This window comes from Pseudoliparis swirei, chromosome 7, assembly GCF_029220125.1.
Source record: "Pseudoliparis swirei isolate HS2019 ecotype Mariana Trench chromosome 7, NWPU_hadal_v1, whole genome shotgun sequence".
Taxonomy (NCBI): Eukaryota; Metazoa; Chordata; class Actinopteri; order Perciformes; family Liparidae; genus Pseudoliparis; species Pseudoliparis swirei.
In genome coordinates, this window is record NC_079394.1 from 1,447,973 (window position 1) to 1,458,607 (window position 10,635).

Consider the following 10,635-nt stretch of genomic DNA (forward strand, 5'->3'; position numbering starts at 1 on the left):
GTGTGTGAGCTTTTTTTAAATTATTGTATTTTACTTTTTATTTAACCCTGTAAGACCCAAGCATAGAAATAATATCTAAATCTTTTTTTTTTAAAGTCAGATGATGTTGTAAGAGTCTTCTGATGCAGATAATGAAGGATTCATTTAAAAAAAATGTTTTTGTAAGTTTTTAGGGAAACGTTGTAATATTGCAACGTTGGGCCTAGTTGGTAGCAGAATTTCAGCATTTGCTCTCCTTGCTGGTGGCATTCTGGAATTGAAACAATAGTTAGAGAATGTTCAAGTATAACTAATTCCAATGCAAATTAATCCTATTCAGGCAATACACTCCACTGATGGCACACAATACTGTCTGGCTAGCCTAATGTGCTCTCTACTTACATTTACAAAAGGAAAATACAACCCCCCCAGAACTCTTACATCCCCATATTCCAGAACATTTACACCTCTCCCTGAACAATGCATTATAAATGCAACCACCATATTCCAGAACATTTACACCTCTCCCTGAACAATGCATTATAAATGCAACCACCATATTCCAGAACATTTACACCTCTCCCTGAACAATGCATTATAAATGCAACCCCCACATTCCAAAACATCTACCCCTCTCCCTGACCAATGCAAAATACATGCAACTCCCACATTCCAAAATATTTACACTTGTCCCTGAACAACCATCCTCCAAAGCATTCTACACACATTATCTGGCTTGTGTAACAAGGAGATATTTGGGCAAACCAACAAAGTCCAGATTTAAAAAACAGTTGACTATATTTCACTGCGAACATAGAAATAACATAGGGTTTGGGTTACCCTAACCCATTTAGAATTATTCAAATATGGTCTAAACTTAAAATTATAACAAATAACCCTTTTGTAAAGTGTGAATCATCAAATACATTATATTTATCCTGTATCTGAACATCCGAGAAGTGGAATGTCTTCCATGTAGTGTGCAAGGTGCACCTGCTGTTTTAGCTACTATGTTCACCCAACGTTGTAAAATTACAACAATGACATAACAAGCTGAAAATCTAATGTGATACATTAATTCCACAATAACTTAGTATTTACATGAACTACATATTCTAACAATCACCAAAAAAAATATTTCATGGAATTTACTTTCTTCAATGTTGATATAACCAGTTGAATGAAACAAGGAGATGTGCTTCCGGAAAAGTTTGCAGGTAGAGTGAGTTCATGGCCTTATGGCCACACCTATATACACATTTACAATCCAATGGCATTGCAAGGCAAGACAATAGGATCCATTGACTATGTAAATATGGTCTTTCCCCAAAAAACGTTTTTGCAAATGTATTTTATAGAGAGATAAAAGTGACGTTGTAATATTACAACGAGGGGTCTTACAGGGTTAAAGAAACTAAATACATGGATGAAGGAATGCTGTATATGTATGAGCGCCGGCTGTATGCATGTACATGGAATTTAATTGGTTTCCAGGCAAGGGGAAAAAAACAATAAAATGAATGAAGATGAATTAACTAATCAATAAGATGAGTGGTGTTACGTTTGTATAAACATAGTGAGTGATGACCAGATGTCGTGTGTTCTGCTGTGTTGTAAATGATAGATGAGGTGAGTTTTTCCATTGAAATATATTCTGACATTAAATCTTTCCAGTGTGTGATGTGTTTTATTCCTTGATTTCCAGTTCATGAGGATTGTTTCCATGGCGATAGTTAGGGCCACGAGAAGTATTGTGCAGTTTGTTGTGCTCAGGTTTATTGATGAGATGTCTCCCAGTACAGAGTGATGGGGATAATGGGATGAAGCAGCCCAGGAAAACAGACAGTGACTCAGGAGAGATGTAGATGTGTATTTGATCCCCAGCTCACCTTATTAAATTGTATACCTGTATGACAGATGTTTTTAATTTAAATTTAATTTAATCTCACTTGTTCTGCATGTAAACCTTTTCTAAAGCCCGTCTGTTGGAGAATGTGAGGAGAGGACAAAGAGGTTCTGGACTTATAGAACCCTGGAAACATTTCATGATGGACGTCTGGAACTCGTCTTAAAACGTTCTCTTCAAACCGTAAGTACATCTCAACATCTCCGCTGCTGGTCCGAGCCAAAGAGAGACGCTTACCATCCCTGGGAGGATTATCATCGCACATCTGTTTGTGTCTGCTGTCTGGTCTCCGACCTAAACACCTGGCAGCCTTCAAAAGTCGGACTCCTCAATGTTACTGCAAGTAAGTTAAATGTGGATTAATTTCATATTATTTTTTACATGAAATTCAAAGGATGAAAAAGTCACTTCCATTCCTGAAATAAAGTAGGTCAAACCCCCTGGTCGTTGTATAAATAAGCTATATTCGGAAAGGGCTCAATTTCCCCATAAAAGTAATTAATATGGAGTTCATAATTGACTTTTCTTGGCAGGACAGTCTCACCACAAGGTCTGCTGGAAGCTTCAGATTGCATCACACAACCTTCCTCAGCAGATTGAGTTGCAACGTTGTCATGGATACGTAGATCCCATCTGCCTGATGGATGGTGGAGGTCTGGATGGTGGAATATGCCGACTACCAACTCTTCATCCACTCTGTCATCTTCATTGTGTTGTTACTGTGTTTTAATGTGTGTGTAATGATTCCTTCTGGTCACATGACATCTATGACACCTGTCCATCCTGGAGAGGGATCCTCCTCTGTTCTCTCCTCAAGGGTTCTGACCTTTTACCCTGAAGGGTTGTTTGGAAGTTGTTCCTGATCCGATGTGAGGTCAAAGGTCAAAGGTCAGGGATGTCTATGTGTACAGATTGTAAAGCACTCTGAGGGGAATTTCTAATTTGTGAAAATGGGCTGTACAAATAAACTGAATTGAACTAAATAAGTAGATTACCAACTTCCCCTTGACGGGAACATTTAAATATGTCTCTTTAATGATTGTATTAGGTTAACAAATTATTTATCATTGTGTTGCTCATTAAGGGGCATCGTGTTGGTCTAGTTCCTTCATGAATTCCTCATTAATTACTTATGACCTAAAAAAAAAAAACATGAGATGAGATGGATTGCTCAACAACAAAAAGCATGTTCAAAACAGAAATATTCTCAAAATCAAGTTCTCATTGCGGCGACAGCCGGAGAAATTTGAATCTACTTTATACAATACGTTGATAAGTTTAAGACTCTCTCATTGGATTCATAAACCGTTTCTGTGGCCTTTGACGTCTCTTTTTTCGTTGTCTTGACGCTGTTGTAGGAATTAATAATAGCAATAATTTACAATTTCTCAAACTCGTTCCTGGTTTCTGTTTGACTGTTAACTCCGACACCATTTTCACTTGTGTGTAATACTTGAACTACGAATACTGTAATGTGCTTTGTGACCCTTGAAGCGGTGAGCTTTGTTCTATTTGTTTTGTGTTGGGGGGGAAATGAAAAATGACAAGAGCAATGTGCAACTGTGTCCTCTGCTTTTGAGAATAAACACCATTTACAAAAACAAAACAAAAAGGAATATTCTCATGCGTTCCGTCATCTCAACAATTGACATAAACCACCTGTTTAAATTCTTGCCAATGATTTGACAACTCGTGACGTCACCAGCTCCTTCTCCGAACCCAACATGGCGGCTCCCATGGAGCTGAGATGCTGGGGAGCGGACTGGGGTTTGCCCTCCGTCCACAGCGAGTCCCTCATCGTTCAGGTAACGGGGTCGCCTGCTTGTGGACGAGATGACGGTCCGGTCGACGGGTTTCTGCTCCGGTGTTCTTCGCGTCCCCTCCGTGTGTTTCCGGTTAGCCGCCATGCTAACGTGCCTGCTGCAGCTTGCGGCTCGCGCTCGGCTCGCGGTCTCTTTGGGGTCATGCATGTGGTCCTTCAAGCTCCGCTCGTTCAGGTTTTAATGCGTGTTGTTATTTTATATTTATATTCCGGCTCAGTGTCGACGATGGCCGATGTCGTCATAACCTTGTCAGAAAACTAACAGCGAAGAGTCTGTTGTGTAATAATAACTGTGACCACTAGGGGACCCGTTGACCCTGTTCTGACATGACGTGTGTGTGCGTGCGTGCGTCACCCTTGAAGGCGAGTGCGCGTGTGTCTCTCTGTCTGTGTCTGTGTGTGTGTGTGTATCTGTGTGTGTGTGTGTGTATGCGTGTGTGTCTCTGGCTGTGTGTGTCTCTGTGTGTGTGTGTGTGTGTGTGTCTCTGTGTGTGTGTCTCTGTGTGTGTGTGTGTGTGTCTCTGTGTGTGTGTGTGTCTGTGTGTGTGTGTGTGTGTGTGTGTCTGTGTGTGTGTGTGTATGCGTGTGTGTCTCTGTGTGTGTGTCTCTGTCTGTGTGTGTCTCTGTGTGTGTGTGTGTGTGTCTCTGTGTGTGTGTGTGTGTGTCTGTCTGTGTGTGTGTGTGCGTGTGTGTGTGTGTCTCTGTGTGTCTCTGGCTGTGTGTGTCTGTGTGTGTGTGTCTGTGTGTGTGTCTCTGTGTGTGTGTCTCTGTGTGTGTGTGTCTGTGTGTGTGTGTCTCTGTGTGTGTGTCTCTGTCTGTGTGTGTGTGTCAGTCACCCTTGAAGGCGCGTGCGTGTGTGTCTCTCTGTCTGTGTGTCTCTGTGTGTCTGTGTGTGTGTGTGTGTGTCTCTGTCTGTCTGTGTGTCTCTGTCTGTCTGTGTGTGTGTGTGTGTGTGTCTGTGTGTGTGTGTCTCTGTGTCTCTGTCTGTCTGTGTGTCTCTGTCTGTGTGTGTGTGTCTCTGTGTGTGTGTGTGTGTGTGTCTGTCTGTGTGTCTCTGTGTGTGTGTGTGTGTGTGTGTGTCGGTGTGTGTCTCTGTGTGTGTGTGTGTGTGTGTGTGTCTGTCTGTGTGTGTCTGTGTCTGTGTGTCTCTGTCTGTGTGTCTCTGTCTGTGTGTGTGTGTGTCTCTGTGTGTGTGTGTGTGTGTGTGTCTGTCTGTGTGTCTCTCTGTCTGTCTGTGTGTGTGTGTGTGTGTCGGTGTGTGTCTCTGTGTGTGTGTGTGTGTCTCTGTCTGTCTGTGTGTGTGTGTGTGTGTGTGTGTCTCTGTGTGTGTGTGTGTGTGTGTGTGTGTGTGTCTCTGTGTGTGTGTGTGTGTGTGTCTCTGTCTGTGTGTCTCTGTCTGTCTGTGTGTCTCGCTGTCTGTGTGTGTGTGTGTGTGTGTGTCTGTGTGTGTGTGTCTGTCTGTGTGTCTCGCTGTGTGTGTGTGTGTGTGTGTGTGTCTGTGTGTGTGTGTGTGTCTCTGTCTGTGTGTCAGACAAACTAAATTAGGGGAACCAAAGTTCTGCATAAAAGGACGAGATCACTTAAAAGCTGTTCTCTAAAGATGTTTGTTCAGAAGTGATTTAGCAGAAGTCCCTGATCCTGCAGCTCCTCTCCTGTCGGTCGTTCTCCAGTCTGACGGCTGGAGCACGTCACCCTTTGATTTCAGCCTCGACTCTGGAACGGCCAGAAAAATAATAATTGTTCTGTTTTTTTTCCAGGCATATGCCAAGTTCTCTGGGGCAAAAGTCACAGTTGTTCCTATTGACTGGACATGGAAAACTCTCACAGGTGGGCTGCATAAACCAGAATGACATCACCTGGTGGTCAGACGCCACGTGGGATTTGATTACATAACATATGTGGATGACTGATAGAGGAACATTTGTGAAATATATACACTACATTTTAGTTTGAGAAATATAGCAATATAAGATGTATATCATAATGTAGGAGCATAAACCACAACTGTGTGCATTCCCCAAAATGTGCCAGAAAAGGTTCAGCAACACACACACACACACACACATATATATGTGTGTATATGTATTTATATATATACATATACACACATATATATGTGTGTATATGTATTTATATATATACATATACTGTATATACACACATATATATGTGTGTATATGTATTTATATATATACTGTATATACACACATATATATATGTGTCTGTGTGTATATGTATTTATAAATATACTGTATATACACACATATATATACACATATATATTTGTGTATATTTATTTATATATATATATAAGAAAATAAAGCAGATGTTGTAATGCATCTGCTTTATTTATATATATATATGTGTATATTTATTTATATATATATATAAAGCAGATGTTTTTATGCATCTGATTGGGTTCATCCAAATTGTAGTCACACAATATATTGTTGATGAGAATACCATAATAACGTTAATGCAGATGCAACATCAGCTTTAATTGTCGTATCTTCTCCGACCTGCAGCGACCGTCCCAGAGCTGCTGTGTGGCGACTTTGCCGTTCAAGAACCTACAAATATTCTCAACTATCTGAGAAAACAGGTAACAATGAATTCCTGGGCCCTGTTCCTCCCAGGTGGTTGAACTAAAGCGATGTATGCCATGGTGTCCCCTTGGGCATAGGCATACATCGAACGGCCGGCTCAAATTAACCCGAGGGTTGAAATCGGGCGATCTCGCTTTCTCAAAGCCTTATAAAATAAATATATTATTATTATTCCTGTCATACATGTGAATTGTTTTCTTTCAGAGGTTCAATGCCGACTATGATCTGACCGCCAGGCAAGGAGCCGACACCATGGCATACATCGCTCTGCTTGAAGAGAAGCTACGACCCGCTCTGGTAACGCCGTCTCTCCTCCGCTTGATCCTTAAAACTCACCTGAGATGTTTATGATTCTACCGGAGGAGCAGGCTGCACAATCAGAGGCTTCTTTTAAATCACATTTTTATAGAACAGCTTTTAAGTGATCTCTTCCTCTTATGCAGAACTTTGTTTCCCTAATTTAGTTTGTCTGTTTTTTATTTTTTATTTTAATATATATATTGGTATTTTTTAAAATTCTTTTTTAAAAATAAATGTTATTTGTTTCTTACTATTCTATTTGTTTTGCCTTGACTCTCTGTAGAGAACTTTGTAAACATTGTCTTTAAAGGTGCTATATAAATAAAGTTATTATTATTATTTGCATGGTTCGTACGGTCATGGAAAACCTGGAAAAGTCTTAAAAGTCATTTCCAGGCCTGGAAATGTCATGGAAAAAACTTAAATCATAAAAGTTTTGGAAAAGTCCTGGACATGTGTTATAATCACATGTTCATTTACGCCGAGTTTGAAATAATTAATATGTTTTTTTAAAGAAAGACGCTCAAAATATAAGCCGCCGTACGCTCTCGATACGCAACGTGTTCTACATGTTTCATGTTTATACCGAGATTTCAGTTTGGTCCTGGACATTTGGTTTAAAGTCCTAGAAAAGTCCTGTAGATCCATCGGTCCGCATGTGTAGAACTCTGTGTTTCTGTCCCACAGCTGCACACTTTCTGGGTTGATGCAGAAAACTACGCCAACCTGACACGGCCGTGGTTCGCCTCGCGCTCGCCATTCCCTCTGAACTTCCTGGTCCCTAGTCACCACGCCAGCGCCGCCCTCTCCCGCATCCTTCTGACCAAAGGAGAGGCGCCGCTGCACGGCATCGCCGAGGTCGAGGGAAAGGTCAATATGGACTCATTCCTCGCGTGTTGTGTCGACGCCGTGGCGTTATCACTGCAACGTTGCGTCCATCTCTCCTCAGATCTACAGCGACGCTAAAGAGTGCCTGAACCTCCTGTCGTACAGACTGGGCACGGCAAACTACTTCTTTGGCAATTTGTGAGTTCTTTAAAGTCAATTTGATGGAGCATATTTGTAGAACACATTCAATTCAGTTTTAAAAACGATTAATATTAAAAAGAATATCTATAATTCTAATTTTCTGAGACAGTCCTGTATATCATTTTGATCTATGAATTATGATTTCGCTCAGTTGTCAATTTGTCCTATTGGAGGAAATGAAGTTTATTTCTGAATAATACCGGGAGAAATCGCCTTCTGGTTTTTATTAAGACACAATTCTCAATTGTAATTCAGGATTCATGGAGCGCCATATCCCTCGTCTCTTTGTGTGCATAATTCATCCTTGTGTTTGCAGGCCGACCAGTCTGGACGCCTTTGTGTTTGGCTTCGTGGCTCCGATCTACAAAGCCAGTCTGCCCAGCAGCCCTCTGCAGAGCCACCTCCGGCAGCTGGGGAACCTCACCAGCTTCTGTGACAACATCCTCGCCGTCTACTTCAGCCCGGACCGCCCCGGTAAGACCACACAAGGAACACACTCGCCTCTTTAGCTCGGGGGAATCCACACACACAAAGACACAGGGCGCATTTAACATGATATACACACACAAGCACACACACACACAAGCACACACACAACTAATACCAGGGGTCCCCAAACTTCTTCCACATCACTGTCCCCTTCTCTGATGGGGCCGGGGTCAGTGTGTAACAGAAACAGTGTGACGATCACAGGGTGCCTAAATGTAAACATGTATTGTTTTCCAGAAAGCCACATAACCAAATATTTAAAACCCTTTCAGGGATCTTTACAGAAAAAAAAGTCAGGAAATAAATAATACTATTTATTCTCCTACCTAACCTTTTCGCCATTATTCCGTTCTATTTGACAGCGGCTAGTCGAGGATTTTCGTGGCCAGACTGAAAAATAAATCATAATACGTCTCTGGTATTGTTCAGGGGGCGGGGCCAAATGTGGAGGCGGGCCTTGGTTTGGGGACCGCTGACTAATAGCATCAGCATTGCCCTTCTTCTCACATCCTTTATGCCACGTCTTGCTCTTGGTGCTGTCAGCCTCACGCCGCTCTCTTCCAGTAACGCTCTGCTTTCTGTGGGTGTCGGCTTCCACCACTTCTCTCCAGGTCCCCCCCCGCCTGTTCAGGAATCAATGGATGCCAACCTCCAGAAACTAACTCAGCTTGTAAACAAAGAGTCCAACTTGATAGAGAAGGTGCTTCTGCTTCCCTTTTTATTGTCTCCTTGCATGGGTGCATGGTTGGTTTGGCAGGAACAGTCTATTTGATGAGTTGGTCTAACTGAACTGGACGTCCTGTCCCGTAGATGGATGACAACCTGCGCAGCAGCCCTCAGCACAAACCCCACAGACCAGACCCCAAACCCAGTCTGGCCAGTGAGCAGAGCTCCACTCCCGCCTAACCCCGACCGGGCCGCCGTGACCCAGGCTGATGGACGGAGGAGGGACAGCATGGAGGTGAAAGGTGCCGTTCCGACTCAGACATCCTCAAATCAAAACATTTCATCCAGGGAAAATATGGTTTGAATGGAAAATAACCGAATAATTATTTGGAAGTATGACGATATATTTATAGCTATTAAAGAGGCTATTTCATAGAAACATAATGATGATTGATTTCAAAGATGTTGGTCTGAAAGGGATGGAAAAGTGCATGTGTGAGGTGAAAAAAAGAAGAAAAGTTTGAGTGCATGTTTGTGGTCGTGGATGGAATTCTCTGAAGTGGTGAAAAAGAAACGGGAAGTTGAAAGCAGATGAAAGGTGTCACTGTTTGACCTCTCAGCGGAGCGCAGGACCTCTTCTTCCTTTTGTTTTCTGTAAGAAATGGGTATTTCATTCGTGTTGTTCATTTTTCATGAAATAAGTCAAAGATGAATTGATCACCTACACAGTGCAGATGTGTTTAGTTACTCCAGGATTTAAATCTATTTTTCCTTTAATCATGGTGATCTCAGACCTTATTTCACTTCCTGTAAAAAATATTCTGTAAATTGTAATGACATTTAAATAAGTGTTATGTACAGTATGTATACAGTCATAACTAGGACACGTATGTTGCCCTCATCTCCTCTGCTTTGTATAGCTTGTATAGCTGTAAATATTTTCATGATGGAAATCAATGCAATTTGCTGGTGATATCCTCTAATAGGGCTGATCAGCTTCTTCATCTTTGCTAAATACACTGAGGTAACTCATACACACTGTGTTAACTTATTTATGCACACGATGTGGGACTAATGTGTTTGTGTGAGTTTAACCAAGGACTATCAGAAACCTGTGTCTTTAAATTATAGTTTCTTTGCTTTGCAAGATAACTATGTCACTAACAATTTCCCACAATCTCACAGACGCAGCGTTTATTTAGTTCATCCTTTTTCTTTGTGTGTGTTGTCTTTTGCTATGCCTCCTCACCCACCTGGGTGAAACCGAAGCGTCTGTCCCCTTTGGGAACGTCTCATTAGCTGCCTTTCTGATTTATTTTTGCTGTCTGAATTTCTGAGATTGTACTGTAAAATGAGTTTGACACTTGTTTTTGTTTTTTTGAAACATTTTGTTTTATTGTCCCGCTCCTCAATATCCTCACAGCTCACACACGTCTGGACGGTGTGTGCTCCCTGGGATTACTTTCACGAGGAGCGTTTCAGTCTCAAGGTAGTGATACTTGGGCTCCTGCAACTTCCAAGTTAAGTAGTTCCGGTCAAAGCAGCAGACCCCAAGCAAAAGCGTGTGTGTGCGTGTGTGTGCGTGCGTGCGTGTGCGTGTGTGTGCGTGCGTGTGTGTGTGTGTGTGTTCTGTCCTAATGTTGACGCACAACAATCGGGCTTGTTGGGACCAGAGGGCTGCAGCCTTCATGACTGCTGGTCTTTGTTCACTCGTCCACATGTGAGCAGTTCTGATCCGTTGCCACACGTTATCTTTTGTCATTTCTGTTGCTGCTGTTCATTCTCTGTGACGGTCGTCACAACTGTCTTATTACTGAGAAATAAATACGATAACTCAA

General features: G+C 42.0%; 1 protein-coding gene across 2 annotated transcripts; it reads left to right on the forward strand.

Annotated features, from left to right (window-relative positions):
* Positions 1–3,580: 3,580 nt before the first annotated feature.
* Positions 3,581–10,635, forward strand: mtx3 (metaxin 3). 2 transcript variants are annotated; one of them, XM_056419888.1, is made up of 9 exons: positions 3,581–3,690; positions 5,465–5,534; positions 6,233–6,309; positions 6,518–6,610; positions 7,301–7,483; positions 7,563–7,639; positions 7,959–8,116; positions 8,743–8,831; positions 8,942–10,635. In XM_056419888.1, the coding sequence occupies exons 1-9, from the start codon at positions 3,610–3,612 to the stop codon at positions 9,035–9,037; spliced, it is 924 nt and encodes a 307-aa protein (XP_056275863.1). In that variant the 5' UTR covers positions 3,581–3,609; the 3' UTR covers positions 9,038–10,635. The 2 variants fall into 2 exon arrangements, with proteins under 2 accessions (XP_056275863.1, XP_056275864.1); XM_056419889.1 differs by lacking the exon at positions 8,743–8,831 and having other exon boundaries at positions 8,942–9,034.

What these genes read in the sequence shown, in the direction of transcription:
- mtx3 (XM_056419888.1), top strand. Translation starts at nt 3,610, where the DNA reads ATGGCGGCTCCCATGGAGCTGAGATGCTGGGGAGCGGACTGGGGTTTG. An exon ending in TCAACTATCTGAGAAAACAG is followed by an intron (nt 6,310 to 6,517) that starts GTAACAATGAAT and finishes GTTTTCTTTCAG; the next exon opens with AGGTTCAATGCCGACTATGA. An exon ending in AACTACTTCTTTGGCAATTT is followed by an intron (nt 7,640 to 7,958) that starts GTGAGTTCTTTA and finishes TTGTGTTTGCAG; the next exon opens with GCCGACCAGTCTGGACGCCT.